Here is an 18570-nt window from a genome sequence, read left to right as displayed (position 1 = left end):
TTGCTCTACCACATGTCTCTAATATGGCAGACTGTCTTACCATAGGCCCAGAAGGAAGAGGAAGAAGGGCCAAATGGTCATGAGCAGAAACCTGAAACAGCTAAACTTTCTCAAGTAGGTCATCTGAGGATTGGGCTAGGGACAGTGCTAGGCATTAAACCCCAGGGTCTCAAGCTTGCACACTACTAAACAAAGCACCCTACCTATCCCAGTTTGAGGGTTTTATTTCTGAGAGCTCACATGCACCCCAACATCACCAAGCACCATCACATAGGGAGCTAGGGCTTCAACATGAATGGGGTGAAGGCACTCCCTGACACAGTTCGCTGTACTGTATAGTTTGCACATTAACCAAGAGCCTCCTGAAAATGAAAATGTGGCTTAGTCAGACTGGAGTAAGATTTACTGTGGGTCTTATAAACCTAGAGGTCCGTAAAGTTGAGATGAAAGGATGGCTTGTAAGGGGATGGAGAAAAACCAGTCATTTTTAGGTTTGGGGGATCTGAGTGGAGGTGCTGAATATGATTATTATACATTGTATATAATGTATGAAAATTGTAAATCTTTTGTAGTTAAGGTGCCTTGTGTTGACTTTTTTCTTTTTGGCTGTCCTCGAACACAAAAGATTCTTCTGCCTCTGGAGTGCTGGGATTAAATATATGCACCACCATGCCTGGCTCTTAACTCATTTTGAGACCAAAGAGCCTGAATTTGGGTTCTGCTAGTGTCTTAAAAGCCTCATTTCTGAAATGAGGTTAACTGCACTGCTTCCTTCAGAGACCACTTGGCTGGCAACCTGGTAGACGTGAAATTTGCTTTACTAGACTCCTTTGTGCCTAGTTCTGACCTAGAAAACTAGGTTAGTGAGACATGGGAGAAGGAAAATGATATAGCATGACTGATGTTTCATACTAATGACTGATTAATAACTAATGACTAATGTTACATACTAACGAACTAATATTACATACTAATGAACCAATGTTTCATACCTCAGAAGGTAGGACTCCCATGGACACCATGACAAAGGGAAGCCAGAAATGCAGAAATGCAGATCAAATCTTAACAAAGCCTCTACCAAAAACTACTTCCAGGGTTCTTATAGGAGAAGATTAACTTTTTTTGTGGTTTTTTGAAACAGGGTCTCCCTGTGTAGACCAGGCTGTCTGTCTTAGAACTGGCTCTGTAGACCAGGCTGGCCTCCCAGGTACTGGGATTAACGGTGTAAACCCTGTCCCCAGGTATGTTGTATATGTGGTGCTAGGTTCCAAACTCGGGGCCTTGGATATGCTAACAAGAGCTCCAACACCGAACTACATCCTCAACCCCTGTTTTTTGGAGAGTGGATGTCCTTACGTAGCCTAACGCGCTATCTTCAAACCTTCAGCCCTCCCCCTTAGCTAGCACTGTATCTGCCACCATGTCCACCATGGAAACACCTATTTCAGTTTTTTGTTTGTTTGTTTTAAGGGTCTTAAAGTTGTGAGAGAATACTGCTAGAATCAACATTTTGCTATGGCTCAGTAAATGCTGGCTGTTGTAAAGTCCAACAGGTAACAGCCATAAAACTGACAAGCCATAGAGCCGGTGATGTGGCCCACTCCTTTAGTCAGTCCCAGCATTCTGGAGGCCAGCCAGGGCTATGTAAAGAGATCCTGTCTGGAAAAGACTGCATTAGAACAAACAAACACACTGTAGATGTGCTTAACAAGAGAAGGTGGCATGTATGTAGCCTTCCAATTACAGGGAACATAATTGAAGAGGAAGTCCAATTGCTCTGAAATATGCCACATTTACCTAGGGCACAGGCTCCCTAAGTGAGCCCATGCTGACAGTTGCTTGGCAGTGCTTCTAAGACAGACTTCTTCCTAGACTTGGGGTCCTGATAGCAGCTGCCCCAAGAACTGCATGGTGCTCCACGACTGCTGTGTTCTCACTATGACAGAATGCCTGACAAAAGCAACTTAGGGTTTACTCTGGCTGGCATTTGGAGGGTACAGGCCTATGGTGTCTTCACAGGAGCTTCAGGCAGCTGTTGGCGTGGCATCAGAAAGGGCACTCTTCTTATCATTAGACCGGTACGAATGAGAAACGTAATGATCTCAGGTGCTTGCATCCTTGGTCCCCGGTTAATGGTACTGTTGGGGGAGGATTAGGGAATGGCCTCTTTGTAAATTGCCTTGGCTGTGGTGTGTGTTATCGCAGCAATAGAAATGGAATTAATATAGACTGGGACTTTGGCCCGTAGAATACTGTTCTCCTCATTTAGGGTATATGTGTGGCGTATGTGTGCAGTGTGTGCATGTGAAGTGGACAGGTTCCTACTCCCAGGCGCTGTGTGCCTCAACTACCCTGTAACAGTCTTGACACACCAGAAGTTCACTTGGACCAGCCTCTCTGGCCAGCAAGCTCCCAGGATCTCCCCATTTCTACCTCCCAGTGACAGAGTCACAGGCGTGCAGTGATGCTGGTTTTTTACATACATGTTGTGATTCACACTGATGGTTACAGAGCTTGAGTGTCTCCTCAACCCTACAGTGGGTTTTCCCCTCTTAATGAACTCGGTCTAGAAACTCCATGGGGCTGGAGAGATGGCCCAGCAGTTAAGAGCATTGGCGTCCCTTCCAGAGGACACGGGTTCAATTCCCAGGACCCCCATGGCTGCTCACAACTATCTGTAGCTTTTGTTGCAGGGCAAAACACCAGTGGGCATTAGGAAAAAAAAAACAAAAACAAAACAGGGCCATGCCCAGCAGGTTGTCTCCTAGGTTAGTCTAGGTTCTATCAGGTTGGCAGTGTTAACCATCATAGGTGATTCCACGGACTTCACATCTTCATTTGCACTGGTGCTGGCTCTGTCCTTGCTCCCCAGTTTCTTTCACAGACATTTTCTTAGTAAGATTCTCAGTCCTCTTGAGGACTTACTGCTTGTAGTACCCAGACACCAAAAGAGGCATTGAAAGAGTAAGGGGTTGGGCATAGCCCTATGTTTGATTCTATAATCCAGGAGTGGTGATGCGTGCCTGCAGTTCTGACACTGGGGAAATAGAGGCAGAGGATCAAGGGCACCCTTGGCCACAGCAGTTCATTGCCAGCCTGTGATGTGTGATACCTAGTCTCAAAAAGAAGAAAGGCTTCAGGGATGATGAGAGGCAGGCAGAACATGAACACCCAGAGCTTAATACCACGGAGAGTTGACTTATTATTGAAATTAAGATGCTGTAAATCAGTCTGGAGTGTTATAACATGACATTGCATGTAACTCCCATAGGAACCACCAGAAAAATAGGTATAAAATAATACACAGAAATGGGGTTTTTAATGTGCTGTGAAAGCAACTAAATGTAAAAGGAGACAATGCAGGGAGTGGGCTTTAAAGTACATAGGAAAACAGTGAACGAGTAAGTGCCTCTCATCAGCAAGTACTTCCCAGAAGTAGGCTTAAAGTTTCCAAATGATAGAATTAATGATAATAAAAACAGCCATCCACTTATATGCTGTCTACAATAGACTCATTAGATTTCAGGATGAAAATGAGTGAAAGGATGGGAAAACATCATTGCCAGCTAGTCCCAGGACAGAAATAATATACATAAAGGTCTGCAAAAATTAAACACTGAAGAAGAAACCAATCAAATAGGCTAATGAAGCATATCAGCTGCTTTCCTTGTTGCTGCAACAAAGCACCTGACCCAAGCAACATAGTTTATTCAGCTCCATGGGCTTTTTTTTTTTTTTTTCTGTTTGCTTTAAGATTTATGCAGTATTCCGCCTGCATGTATGCCTGCAGGCCAGAAGACGGCACCAGATATTGTCATAGATGGTTATGACCCATTATGTGGGTGCTGGGAATTGAACTCAGGACCTCCCTGCCTTCTGTTGTTTGTTTTGGTTTTTGAGACAGTTTTTCTGTGTAGCCTTGGCTGTCCTGGAGTCACTTTGTAGAGCCGGCTGGCCTCAAACTCACAGAGACCCGCCTGCCTCTGCCTCTCAAGAGCTGGGATTACAGCCTTGAGCTGCCTGACAGGTCTTAGTTTCCTTTTCGCTACTGAGATAAAACACTCAAACCCAGCTTGGGGAGCGAAGGGTTTGTTTCACCTCTGAGGTTAGGAAGGGAAGTTGGTGACTGAGACAGAGGCACAAAGGCATGCTGTCCACTGGCTTGCTTTCCCCCCTATGTCTGTATTCAAGAAGCCAAAACAGGTGAATGCTTGTGTATAGCTGGCTTTCTCCTTTTTCCTCAGTCCAGGACCCCAGCCAGGAAAATGCTGCTGCTCTCAGTTAAGGGGGGGCCTCCTGCTATGACTTACCTACCATAGACATTTCCTTCCAGCCATGAATAGAGACTTCACTAAGTGATTCCGGATTCTGTCGAGTTGACACTATTAGCCAGGAATGAATAAACCGTTCTCAGAAGAAAGACAATGGCTAATAACTACTTGGGCATCCTTAGGTATCAGGGAAATGCCAATCTGCTTCAAGATTCCATTTCACCCTAACCAGAACAGCTATCAAGAAACTGAATGACGCTGGGTATAGTCCCAAGATAAAGGCCTCTGTGGGTTCCAAGAAGCCAGAGCTATGTAGCAAGACCCTGTCTCAAAAGGAGAGCAAAGAGGTGATACTGTAACTTGTTTATTGTGGTATCTTAAGATCTTAAGTTTGGATTGTAATGCGTAATTGTTATGTAAAACGGGGAAGTAAAATTGTGCTCATTAAATAATAATTTTAAAATGTACTCTGAAGTTGCCTAGTATTTTTTTTTAAAACATTTTTATTTTGTGTGGAGGGTCAGAGGACAACATGCAGGAGTCAGTTTTCTTTTTCCATCATTTTGGTCGCTGGGGTTGAACTCGGTTCACCAGGCATTGTTGCAAGAACCCTACCACTGAGCCAACTCACCAGCTCCTAGCCGTAGGATTTTTGAAGAGACTTTTTTATTAACTTATTAAAAGTTATTTTTATTTTCTGTGTACCTGTATTTTGCCTGCATGTATGTAGGTATTACCTGTGTGCCTGGTTCCTGTCAGAGGCCAGAAGTTATCAGATCTCTGCAACTGTAGTTACAGATTGATTTTAACCATGTGAGTGCTGAGACTCAAACTGGAACATCAGCAGGAGCCATCTTTCTCTTCCTCCACTTCCTCCTCCTTTTGTGGTAGTTGTTATTCCTGGAGCCCCAGGTAGCCTCAAATTGACTTTGTAGCAAAGGAGGCTGAGGATGGTCTTGAACTTCTCTTTCTGCCTTCGCCTCTCTCATGTTGGGATTTCAGACAGGTGCCCCACACCATACTTTCTTCATTTTATTTCTTTGTGGCAGTGTCTCACTGTAGCCTAGCTGGCCTGGGACTTGCTACGTGTGGCCCAAATCTCAACTTCTGAAGGACTGGAATACCCATGCCCAGATAAAAGAGCTTTGCCTGCTGGGCAGTGTTTTTGCACAGCTTTAATCCCAGCACTCAGGGAGGCAGAGGTGGGTAGATCTCTTGAGTTCCAGGACAGCCTGGTCTACAGAGTAAGTTCCAGGACATCCAGAGCTTCACACACAGAGGGAGAAAGAGAGAGAACCATGCCTGACTTCAAGCTCCTGCAATGCTAAGACGATTCTGTTGACATAAGGAAATCAGACAAAATATAAATACAATTTCTAAATTATTTGTTTTTCGGAGACAGGGCTTCTCCAGTTAGCCCTAGCTTTTCTGGAACTCACTCTGTAGGCCAAGCTAGCTTCAAACTCACAGATCCACTATAAACACCATTTTTGCTGAAGTGTTTGAGTGATTGTGGGGAGATCCATGTGCTCCAAGTGCATGTGGAGATCAGAGGACTACTTGCAAGAGTCACTTCTCCTTCCACTGGGTCCTGGAGAATCAAACTTAGGTCATCAGACTTAGCAGCAAGTGCTTCCACTGAAATATCTTGCAAGTTAGCGTGCACGTGTGTGTGGTTTTGAGAGAGAGAGGTTTTTTTTAAGATTTATTATTTATACAGCATGCTGCCTGCACGTGTGCCTGTGAACTAGAAGAGGGCACCAGATCTCATTATAGATGATTGTCAGCCACCGTGTGGTTGCTGGGAACTGAACTCAGGACCTCGGGAAGGCCAGCCAGTGTTCTTAACCTCTGAGCCACCTCTCCAGCCCGAGAGAGATCTTTCTAAATGCAGATACTAAACAGTTTCCAAAAGAACATGGTGCTAAAGGGACATGACACTGATGCTCAGGGTTGCGCTCACCCCAGATGTCTCTCAGAGGCCACCAGTATTGACCTGGAGGAGGGAAAAATTCAGATACAGGCTCACAAGATGTGACAAGCTTTGTAAACTGCCCTATGCTTTGAGTTAGGGACATTGCACGAGCATTCCATGCTAGTTATTTAAACTGACACATGAGTGTCATCCAGGGGCCTGAGGATCTAAGGAGCTGATCCTTGTTCCTGAATTGCTCATGCCTTCAGGCACTTATTCAAAGCAAGTTACTGAAGGAAAATACCATTGTGCTAGGTTTAAATTGCTCTATGAATGTTTTCTTCAAATACAACATATAGCACCAGTTTAAAGATACATACATAGGTCATGACATTACCTAAAAGAAAAGACATGAACGAGGCCCAATGGAAAAAAAATAGAAAAGGAGCTATAGGATTTCCAGATACCAAATATAAGAAGATAAAGCCATTGTGCAACACATACCTAGCAAGGAGAGAACTAGAAAACTGGCACGTGAATGAACTACACTGTTTCCATGCTCCCCTGATTGCCACACTGAGGCTTGGTTGGTTGGTTGGCTGGTTGGTTTTGTTTTTTTTGAGACAGGGTTTCTTTGTATAGCCTTAGCTGTCCTGGAGTAGCTTTTTAGACCAGGCTACCCTTGAACTCACAGACTTTCCTTCCTGTGCCTCCCTGTAGTGCTGGATTTACAGGTGTGCACCACCACGCCTGGCAGGCATAGCTCTTAACTCTCAGTAATAACTCAGAATGTGACGGTATTTGTAGAAGAATGAGACAGCTGGACACCTGTAATCAGAAAATACAATATCCAAAGAAAAGTCGGGAAGCAAGTTTAAAGGCTGACTAAAGACAGTTAAAGATAAAATCAGCTCACCAAGGGGTTGAAGAAGGCAAGTCTCGAGGTAGGGAGGTTGCTTTCATAGAAGTAGCATTTATGCTGAAACAAAGAGACTAAAGACTCCACCCAGAAAATTCTTTAAACAGTCCAGCTATCAGGATACAAAATCAGCTAACAATAAGCAGGAGCTTTCCTGTATACAAATAAATACATAAAAGCATGTGGAAAAAAGAAATCAGGGAAACAATTCCACTACCATCACTTAAAGAGAGCAATGGAAGAAGAAACCCAACCAAATTGCTGCAAGACTTGAATATAAACTTTAAAACACAAGAGAAACTAAAGACAACAGAAGAAGGAAGATTTCCCTGCACTTGCAGGTTAAAAAGCATAAAAGTAAGAAAATAACTATCCTAATCAGAGCCACCAGCAGATTTACTACAATCCCCATCAAAATCCCAAAGCCATTCTTCACAAAAGTAGAAAAAGGCATTAGCAACTCTTGTGGAGAAGCTGGGAATGCAGCTCAGCTGGGAATTCCAGCATGCACATAGCCTTAAGTCTGGCCCTGGTCCCTAGCACTACCTGGAAGAGACAGGGTAGTGCATATGCCTAAAATCCCAGAACTCGAGAGGAGACAGGAGAATCACAAGTTCTCGGACCCTGTCTCAAAGTAAATTTTGCTGAGCTAAAGAAATGGGCCAGTGGTTAAGGGCACTGGCTGCTTCTTCCAAAGGACCCAAGTTCAGTTCCCAGCATCCACTTCACCTGGTTCACAGCCACCTGTAACTCCAGAGTCTCTACTGCTCTGCTCTTCCAGCCTGTGTTGGTACCTGCACTCCCATGGCATACATCCATACAAACACATACACATAAATAAAGAATTTTTTCAAAGCCTTTTAAAAATTTTGCTGGGCCCTTAGGAAGCAGGGGTAAATCTGTGAGTTTGAGGCCAACTTGGTCTTGATCTATAGTGCAAGTTTCAGATTATCCAGGGCCACATAGACCCTGTCTCAAAAAAAAAAAAAAATATCCAAGTAAAAAACAGGAAATCACCTTCATTATACCTAATAAGCACGGGATGCTGGAAATTCCCATGTTCAGGAGGAACCACACAGTTCTCTTCAGCGTGCATTAGTCATTCTCAAACTTGAACATGCGGTCACCGCATGGAGGTCTTATCAAAATGCCACGCTTCATAGGAGACCTGGGTGGGGACGGAGATGGTGAGTGGCCGACAGGTGACACAATGAAGGAATCTGAGGTGTCGTCGGACACGAAAGTCGAGTGTCTTTATTTCCTGGTGAGAGTGAGGACGATGACAGATGCAGTTAGCAAACGCTGGAGGTTCCTTCAAACTTTTTATTTATTTTTCTTTCAATAGCAAACATACAAATGGAGGGGTAGAGCGGGGCCCGTCAGCAGATGGCACACCCCAACATCAGAGCTCTCCTTGCCCATGAACTTGTTCGGAGAGAGGTTAAAGCAAATCCAGCCAGCATTTCAGTTGCATCTCTACCAGATAAGGATCAAGAAAAGATGTCTTAAAAAGCCTACACTCAGTGTCATTCCCACACAGAGTAATAGTATTATGTAGCACAAAAATAATAACGTCTTGAGCTTGTCTCATAGCCATATGTTTTTCAAGCATCTTCCCAGGCTATTGCTTATTGGTCCATTCCCCCAGGGCCTGGGACTTCAGGAACTGAATGCAAAGCTATGCTCCTTCTAAAATCAAAGGGTACAACTTGCCAGTTTTATTTCTGGGACTCTGTTTCCTAAAACGGGACTGGCAATAGCTTTAGAACCATCCCCTTTGAGTGTGAGCCTCGTCTTCCTCGGTCCTTGCCTGATCCCTCAGCTTTGAGGTTAAAACAGTAAACAGTGAACTAGCCATTTGAATGGGGTTGCTTCAGGAGACACCGGGAGACCACATTCCCCCAACTTTGAGCTTTCAACTCCTTCAGTTTCTTCCACATACTTCCTCCCCATCCTCCCATACCTCACGTTTTTTAATCAGTGTGTAAAATGGTTGCATATTTCATCAAGGTGCATGACCCTCTGCCCTTCCAGTCTCCAGTATGGATAGAATGAGCTCCTATAATGTCACCCCATTTTCAGGTCTCGTCCTTGCATGGAGCTGTCCTCTCTCACAGCCTGCCCCTGACAGCCGTAAGATACAGTATATTCTGCCTCCACATTCCCCCACCAAGTTTTGAGCCTCCTTAGCTCTCAGACTCTGAAGAGGAGACAGGAAACTTCCTGCCAGCATTACAAACAAATGCCAAGGGCTGCTAAGTACCAGACCTGGGGAGGGGATATCTGTGTCACCCTGGATTTCATAGGTTTCTTGTGTTAGTCAGGCTGCATGTGACAGGATTCAAAGTCAAAATCATTAAGCACAAAGGGACATTGATGGCAAGGATGTGGGCGTCTCCTCCAGTGGACTGGACTCCGGAAAGGCAGGAGGTGGACTTCCTTCTGGTCTAGCCTCTCCCCCACCCTTTTCTGGTAGGCTCCTTCCGCCCTCAGCAGCTCCCTCAAATCTGAGTGTAGGCCTCAAGGAGTTACCCCTGTATGAAGCACACACTGCAAAGGAGCTGTGTGAATTCTGATGTCCACCAGGTCAACTCACTCACTGTGTTTGGGTGGAGTCTGGGCATTCCTTTCTAGATGCCCACCTGAGGCCAAGAGCCACCTGATGGCCTCAGGCACCCAGACAGCGCTCTGCAGTGGGTTTCACAGCTCAAGAGGCCTCACTTGGGGAGACCTGTTTCCGGCTGCCACCAATCAGAAGATTAGCTGGTCAGCAGTTTAGCAGGTGTGTGATTATCTGACCATAGCACCTCTCCCGTCAGCTGCTCCCCTCCTCCCACCCCACTGGCAGCTGTAGTGTTTTGGTCTTTGCACCTCAAGGCTGCAAGGTCAATCTTGAGCATGAAGCAGTTGCTTGGTGGGTGATGTGCTCACAGACTAAAAGTGGAAAAAGCCGGTGCTAGCCGGCTAGCTAGGAAGGCTTGTGGGAGGCAAGAGAAAGATAGTGGTGGACACCTCTTCCCTGGAGAGGGATAGATCTGGAGAGGGCTGGGTGGCAGAGGCCTGCAAGTGAAGGCAGAGGCCATCACACTGGCTGGGGACACTGAGGATGCAGGACACTGTTGTCCCTCTGCTGGTCTGGGCTGGTTTCCCTCAGTTCCTTGGAGGCCTTGACCTTTTCTAGAAAGTCATATCTGGGCTTCGAGACCTTGTTGCCTGGCTGCTGCACTTTTGTGTGACTGGGACTCTGACAGTCACTGCAGAAGTAAGGTGAGAACTGAGCTGAGGGCTTCGGAGTTGCCTGGGGGCAATCCTTCTTCCATGTCCCTCTCCATTTTTTACCTAGGGAGCTCCTACAGTGTTCCCTCACTTGGATGTAACCCAGCCCCCAGTTGGGCCTCACAGAGACTATCCTTTTCCTCAGGAAGGCTCCGAGGGAGGGCCTAGAACATTCGACCTATGGGATGGTCTCTATTTCCGGGGTTCCCTCACCCTGAGGCCCTGCTCCCTCACTAAGCCAGGCTTCAGGTGGCCTCCAGGGGTAGCTGTGGTCTCCCCTCATGGAAGTCCTGGCAGCACACTCCAAAGTGGGGCAGGCAGAGATCCAGAGCAGGAACCCTATGTGCTTCCTGCTCCGCCTGTGCCCCAGAACCCACCTCCATAGCCCCAGGAGTTGGCTCTGACCTCTCTAGCCCAGGCCCCACCCTAGGCGCGTGGGAACACACAGGATGACATCACACTTGGGGGCTGAATGTTCACTTCTCTTTCCAAAAAGTACCAAACATACAGTCTAGATGTGGTAGGGGACAGGGCCTGGCTGGGAACCTGGACCTTACACACCCAGGGGGCCCTTGATGGAAGCGGGCAATTTAACAACAGGTCTGCAAGTCAAAAGAGAGAAGGCTGGTTAGTGGGATGAATGAAGATACAGGAGATGGGGACTGCAGAGTTCAGGCCCAGGCACCCTGCCTATGGCTAGATTCCTATGGCACCCTGCCTGGGGGCCCTTCCTGGGGGTGGAAGTGACACAGTTTGACCTCGTGACCTGTATGGGCATCCAAACAATGTTGAACAATTAACTGCCAGGGCCTGAGGCCTGCTCTCACAGACAAAAGAGACACAGGCCTGCAGGTCTCTCTGAAGCTCAGTGTCTTTGTGTGTGTGATGTGGGGACAGTCCTTAGCCCAGAGGATTTCCTCTGTGTGGCCTCTGTGAGGAGTGAATGAAGTATGAAGAGCCGCCGGGCACAAAGAGCTATGTGCTGAGATCCTTCTGCTGGTTCTCAGGGCCCCCCAGGATATACTAGGCAGATGGCCCTTTCCAGCACATAAGTGGGCAGGAGAAGGAGCCAGTGGCCCAAGCCCCGTGTACCCATTCTGGTGTAGACAGACCAGGCCTGGTTCTTACTGGGTGACATGTGTGGGTTGGGTCTGGCCTCTGATCTCTTTGAGTATCTGAGTCTGGGACTCAGAGCCTGTGTCGAGGACCAAGTGCTTGGGAGCTTCAAACTGAGTTCAAGGGATCTGTACCCTATCTGCCCCTGCCCAGGGTACTATGTAGTCTGGCTGGAGTTCTGGGCGAGGGGGTTGCTGGGCAAAGGGGCTGGGCAGGACAGGCAGACTCAGACGTACTCTCGGGCAGCAGTTGAGGGTCCAGAGCGATAGGGCTGTGGGATGCTGTTGGCTCTCTCGGGCTCTGGACACGTGCAGCAGAGAAAGGAGCCTCCCAGCATGGCCAGGCCGGCAGAGGCCCAGCCGACAAACAGAGCTGGGCCAAATTCAAACCTGTAAGAGAAGGACTGTATCAGACTGCAAACCCCAGGCCTGCCCCTGCCCCAACCAGCACCAGGTAGACAGAGGTCAGCACACAAGCCCACAGGCCTCCTTCTCTCCAAATAGACTAGGGTGAGTGCTCACCCCATGTCCCTCCCCACCAGCTCAAGCCTCGGGTGGGCAGTTCAGGCTCATTTCCTCATCTGGTGGCTACAGAGATCCAGATGTTTGCAGCAAAACAATCTGCTGTCTTCTTTCCTCTTCAGGTCTGGTCTATGGAACAGCATCTAGCCAGGTCTGCTCCTTACTGCCCTCTGGAGATGGTTGCCTGGCCTTCTGGGCTCTCCACACCTAGCCCTTCCAGCCAGCCATCTTGGTACGGGTTTCCCCTCCTGGAACACCTTCCCAGCTCTTTCTCTACATTCAGGACCAGTTCATACAGAGCCTCCCGACTGGGGGACTTGCCTCGTTGTTCCCCTTCACCCCGCTACAGGCTCACCTCACCCCTCATCACAACCCCCACTAGGGGGCGTCTCTGACCTGTAGGGCAGACAGAGGCTTAACTGTGTTCTCAGGACCCAGCCAAGGTGTCCCTGAAGAAATGGATGGTTTTAGTGCCAGACTGGCACCTTGGGTTAGACCTTGCCTGACAGGTCTTTATGCTGTGGCTGCCCACACAGGGGACAACTCTCTTGTCTGAATCCTCCTTCTCTGTCTCCTCCATGGAGTCTTCCCATGGAGACAGACCAAGCACCCTTTCTTTCTCATCCCCATCCACCCCAGAGTCGGCAGGACATCTTTGTTCCTGGCTGGGCTGAGAGGAATGGAAGAACCAGTTACACCCAGGCCCTACTAAAAGCCCCTGTCTACCCCCCTACCCACCCACCCACCCACGACTTTGCCTTTACAAATTCTGACCAAAGTAGCTCCCAATTCTGTGTTCCACTTCCTGCCGCTACCTCCTCAACCAGAGCCCTCGGCTGGAGGCAAGGCCACGGCCACTCCGCTGGACTGGGCTGTCCCTCTCTGCACACAGCAGAGGGCAGTCGTGGCCTCACCCAGGATGAGGGGCAAATTCTCCTCCCCGCTGCTGGGTCTTAACATAGCTCCCCATTTTCTCGAGCCTCCTCTACCCAGCTCCCCCTTCCTTGCTCTACTACTGCCTCCTGTAGGGAGCTGTCTTGGTCTGCTGTCACCAATGGAATTAAAGCAAGCCCAGGTGTACTGAGGCCTGGGAAAAACCTCTTTCCTGATCGCCTCTTGGATCCTCACAACCACAGGAAAGCAAGCTGGTCCTGGCATGAAAAGGTTAAGTCACAAGTGACCCGGGTCACCCAGAAAGAACACAGATCTAGAGAGAGCTAGATCTCAGACCCGGAGTTAGGACACTGGACTCCCCAGGGGCCTGCCTGTACTAGGATGTCCTCGGAAGGTCTCCTGTCCCTCCCAAGGGCCTGGCCACACCCCACATGGCTCTCCTTTCTTAGAAACTAGCTGGGGCCTGTTCCCTAGTTCCCTATTTCCTCTCCTAAGTGACATCTGGGGCCAGAGGAGGACAGATAGGAGGGAAGCTTAGCTCCGGCACTCACCTGGCGTTGACAGGTGTGCTAGGGTTGAAGAATTCCTGGGTCACCAGGGTAGCATACCATGAGACAGCGGTCAAAGTACAGAGACCTAAGGACCAAGTAGGGGTGCTCAGCTCTGCCTGGCCCAGCCAGCCACCAGAGGTAGCCTAGCTGCATAGTGAAGAAGGGAGAAAAGGCACTCACCAGCCAAGAGGAAGAGGGCACCCCCAGAGATGGCCACACGGCCCTTGGCAATGGGGTTGCTGTCTCCAACCCGAGTACACTTCATGCCCACGACGCTGAGCACCATGGCCACAAAACCCAGGAGCACCGCCACCACCATCAGGGCCCTCGCTGACTGGATGTGACCTGAGGCAGTAGGAGAAGGGACTGAGCAGGCGCGGGGAAGTAGGAGACGGGGGGGGGGGGGTCAAAAATAGAGGGTTGGACCAGAAATGGGAGGAAGCCAGTGTGGGAAGGGCTTAAGTGGAAAGCCAATGGAGCCTGAGCACTCGCCCGTCTGTGAGAAGACACAATGAGTATATGAGGATCATCACCGCTGACCCCATTTCCCACTGGCCCTAACCGGCTCCTCTGGATGGTGCTAAGGGAAGGGATAGTTTGGATCTGCTCCTCTGCTGCTTTCTCTCGGGCCTGGTGTACCCTCAAGCAGCAGGAAATAGGGCAGGGTGCCGCTCAGGATACCGCCAGAGAAAGAGCTGAGAGTGTGTGAGGACAAACTAAGGCCAGCTTGGTCCCAGTGGCAATGCAGTCAGCCACTTATGGAGCTGAATGCCCGCTTCTCTATGAACGTGTTGGTGAGTTCTAGGCCACAGGCAGCTCGGGAGACTTGAGTCCCCAAGGGAGGCCAGTGATCTGCCTGGACCAGTGTGAAGTGGGACTGGCTAGTGGCAGTTCTGCTCAGGGCCCTGTTGGAGTACAGGTGGAATAACCCCAAGGTCAGAAATGTAATGGTGTCTGACTCTGTGTATGTGTGTGTGTGTGTGTGTGTGTGTGTGTGTGTGTGTGCGCGCATGTGCCGTGTTCTATCGCTGTGTGTCCAGCTGTGTGAGGTGTATAATCTGGGCATGTGTGTGTATACATACATCTGTGTCTATCAGTATGGAATATGGAGAGAAGAGGAGCAGAGGGTGTTAACAGGCTTCTGGAGCCAGACTAACCTCACTCCACCTTCCCATGACCTATGTATTAGTGTCCTGGTTACACAGGAGAACATCAGAATGCAAAAGGCTCCGTGAGTTGCAGGGCTATGATGTCAGGACAGGGAGCCCAAGCTGCCGGCCTCGCAGGCTCCTGCTTCCCCAGAGCCCAGGGACCTGCTGGCCTGGACTCTCCAGTGTACACGGGACAGTAGTTAGGAAATCACACAGGGGCTGGAGCATGTGGCCCAGCGCTGAGGGCACACACCATGAGAAAGCTTGCCCTAAACCTCCCCAGCCCAGCCAGTGTCCCCTCCCAGGCTCCCCCACTTGAGGCCTACCGTCCAGGGCCAGAAGCGAATCGTAGAGCTTGCATTGCACCTGCCCGGTGCTCTGAGAGGCGCAAGACATCCACAGCCCTTCGTACAGGCCCACGGCGGTGATGATGGCATCGCCTGCGTAGGAGGACTGCTTCCACTGCGGCAGGGCAGTGCTGGCGATGATGCCCACCCAGCCGCCCAGGGCTAGGAAGTAGCCCAGGAGCTGGAGGCCCGAGTTGGCCATGGCGCCGGAAGGAGTCTGAGGGTTCCAGGGCTCAGAGGTCTGAGGGTTCCAGGACTCAGAGGTGGGCCAGGGTCTGGAGCAGTGCTGCGGTCATGGTAAGGGCTGGGACAGGGGAGCTCAGCAGCCCAGGAGGCTGGGAGGAGACAGACGGCTGGCTGGCCAGTCTCAGAGTCAGCCCCGCAAAGGCAGTGGCTGCTGGATTCCAGAATGCAGGGGGCGGCCCAGGGGCTGGAAAAGGCCAAAACCCGCCCACAGCCAGTCCCCAGGAGAGCTCTTGCCCAGCTTCTTCAGGGTGGATGGCAGAACCTAGTGCCCAAGCTGGGGTACCCCTGCCCTCCCTGTCTCAATACGAAGGACAGGAGGGGCTAGGAGGAGTGACCCTTCCCCTCAAGGCCTTTCCAACCAGGGAATTCCCTGCTCAGGAGTGTGATTCCGGTGCCCAAGGATTCTCCTAATCCCTTCAATAAATGCAGGTTCAATGATTGGCTTTGCTGTGCTTTCGTGTGCCTGATCTGAACCTGGGGTTTCTTGCCCACTGATTTGAGGACAGAAAAGGAAAGACAATTTAGTTACAGCGGGAAAAACTAGAGTTAGTGGTGTGTGTGTGTGTGTGTGTGTGTGTGTGTGTGTATGGAAATGCCTTGTACGGGTATGGGTATGCCTTGTATGTGTGAGGCAAGCTTTCTACCATGAGAGTTAGTTTTGGGGTAAGGGCTCAAAGACCAGATGTGCAGAGACTAGACTAGACATGAAGAGTTGGGGAGAAAGAGTCCTGGGGTATCTGGGAGCCATGTCTATCAAAACAGAAAAGGCCAGAGCAGGGACATGTGCTGTAGGGTCTGTTTAGGATCTAAGGGGTCAGAACAGGGACCCCACAGCCACTGGGATGGTGGTGGCTGCAGGCTACCCTCAGACGTGGTGCGGGGTCTGGGAAGACCTGTGCCAGCATCTGGTGTGGACTTGGAGGAAGGAGAACCGCTCAGCCAGTTAATCCCTTTGCTGGCTGGTTCAGCAGCTCCTGCTGGGACTTGGGACAGCAGGCCCTGGCCCCTAGCTCCAGAAGAGCCTGGCGGGGGCAGCAGCCTCTGCACATTCCTGGGGTTCAAGCTGCCCCCTTCTAGACCCCTGCCTGCCCCTTCTCACTCAGCCCTCAGGAGCAGGGAATGTTTAACTCCCCTGGGTCTCATTAGCAATCCTCTCACGTTCATTTTAGGCCTACAGGCTTGGCATGGGTGCAGGAGGAATGTCACACCCCTGCTCCCATTCTGGCCTGCCTGCTGGCCTCCCAGCCGCCTCCCTGCATCCCCTGCATCCCACTGCCTTTCCTGAGCCACAACATGGCCAGCTCCCTCCCCCACCACCTCAGCCCCCACTGCAGGACAAACCCCCAGCCTGCTGCCTTGCATTCTTCACGTGGGTGCCTGGCACTGTCAGACAATGGCAAGCCTGTGTGCCTGCTCAGGGCGTGGGCCCCTGGTATGGCCTGTAGCTCCAGCTTCTAGCTAGGGGGGACCTGGGAGAAGCTGGACAAGGGGTGAATGCCGTTTGGTAGACAGTGCCATATACTAGGTCCCTGTGACTTCCTGTGTACATGGGACCTGGTTTGCAGGGTAGCCTGCCAATCCCAGAATACAGTGAGGTCCAGAATGGGAACAGAGAAAATGTGCTGACTTCAGATTCTCCTGCCATGAATGATTACAAGACAATAGGGGAGGTTACGGGAGCCCAGAGTGAGGCAGGAGATACAGCTAAGACTCCCGGGCAGGGGAGGCAGGCAGTGAGACCCTGCTGACCTCAAAGCAGCCCTTGCAAGGAGGCAGGTAACTGGGATGTGTGCGGTGCTGGTTTCTATGGCCGCTCCCCCACCTTTGCCTTTTGGAAGGAAGGAGGGGGAGAGATGGGGGTGCCTCATAAGATGCTCCCTACAAATGAGAGGACTATGGAGACTCAGTCACGAAAGGGACACTGTTTTGCCAAGCTGGGATGATGACTCTACACAAGCTGCTGTACCGGCCAGACAAGGCCCTCTGTCCCAAAGGTGGGTCTTGGCCTTCTGCAAAGGCTTCTCTGTGGGGAGAACCAGACCTCATTCTGACCTGGGGAGCACAGTGGTCAGATATGCGAGTTCTGGAGCCTCAGGGCCACACAGAACACTAGCTGTGACTCCTGTCTACAGACAAGTAAGAACTGAGATAGAAGGGAAGATAGTTGCTGTCCCCAAAGCTAATGTGATCCAAACATAAAGCCTGAGGGGCAGCTGGTTGCCTGTCTGTTAGTGTCTCCATTCGGACATCTCCCAAGTCCCATTCTAAGGACCCTGCACCTCCATGATTCTTTTCTTTCTTTCTTTCTTTCTTTCTTTCTTTCTTTCTTTCTTTCTTTCTTTCTTTCTTTCTTTCTTCCTTCCTTCCTTCCTTCCTTCCTTCCTTCCTTCCTCTCTCTTTCTCTCTTTCTCTCTTTCTTTCTTTCTTTCTTTCTTTCTTTCTTTCTTTCGTTCTTTCTTTCTTTCGTTCTTTCTCCTCTCTGTCTCTGTCTCTCTCTGTTGGAGAGACAGGGTTTCTCTGTTTACCTTTGGCTGTCCTGGAACTTGCTCTGTAGACCAGGCTGGCCTCAAACTGAGATCTGCCTTTCCCTGCTTCCAGAGTGCTGGAATCAAAGGTGTGCGTCACCACTGCCCAGCATAAAGCTTCCATGAGTCTGACATCTTCCCATGGATCTCTTCCAGTTGCTTTCCCCTTTGTCACTTGAGGATTTGGGTCTGTTCTACCTAAACATGCTCTGCTTTCCCAACAGGCTTCCTCCCCAAACCTGCTCCTCTACCAATGTCCCAAGCCTTTGCCCAGGGTAGCTTTTCTGCCCTCTGCCCTAGGGAGCCCACCATTGTTGGTGGCCCTGCAGCCCAGTGACTCTCAGGCATGCAGAGAGAATCTATGGCTCAAGGTTCCCAGCTCAGCCTCCGATCAGAGCTGATGGGAAATGCCTGGGGCGGATACAAGTCATAGTTTAAAAAAAATAAAAAATAAAATGCTTTCACTTCCGGAGGGTGCTGGCTTTTCCTTGGCTGCTGAAAAGTGTATGACGTTAGCCAAGTCCTCAGCTTGTCTTAGATTCCGCAATTGAAAAATAGGGGTGATAGCACTTGCCTGTCTGGTTGATGAGGTTATTAGGATCATAAATTGTCAGAACTGTGGCTGCTCAAAGCTGTTCCCAAGATATTGGCCTGAGGATGGACCTTTCCTGGTGCTGCTTCCTCCTGGTATGGCAAACTGCTTAAGGCTGGGAACCGGCTGCCAAGTCTTTTCCCCACTGTGTCCGGCTGAGGGCGGCCTTGGCAGACATGTATTGATCATTGATGGGTTGGTATGAAGATTCATTGGTTTTGCCTGTCTCATAATGAAACTCCGGGG

At 49.8% G+C, this 18570-nt stretch overlaps 1 protein-coding gene across 1 annotated transcript; it reads right to left on the bottom strand.

Moving 5' to 3' along the window:
- Positions 1-10934: 10934 nt before the first annotated feature.
- Positions 10935-15163, bottom strand: Cldn19 (claudin 19). The gene is made up of 5 exons (XM_055611437.1): positions 14941-15163; positions 13644-13808; positions 13464-13548; positions 11734-11886; positions 10935-10983 (listed from the first exon to the last, which is right to left on the bottom strand). Exons 1-5 carry the CDS (start codon positions 15161-15163, stop codon positions 10935-10937), a joined length of 675 nt encoding a protein of 224 aa, XP_055467412.1.
- Positions 15164-18570: the final 3407 nt, after the last annotated feature.

This window comes from Psammomys obesus, unplaced genomic scaffold (genome assembly GCF_907164565.1).
Source record: "Psammomys obesus unplaced genomic scaffold, mPsaObe1.curated_primary_1811, whole genome shotgun sequence".
NCBI lineage: Eukaryota > Metazoa > Chordata > Mammalia > Rodentia > Muridae > Psammomys > Psammomys obesus.
Note: the sequence above shows the minus strand (reverse complement) of the source record. Positions and strands in the feature narration are given on the sequence as shown.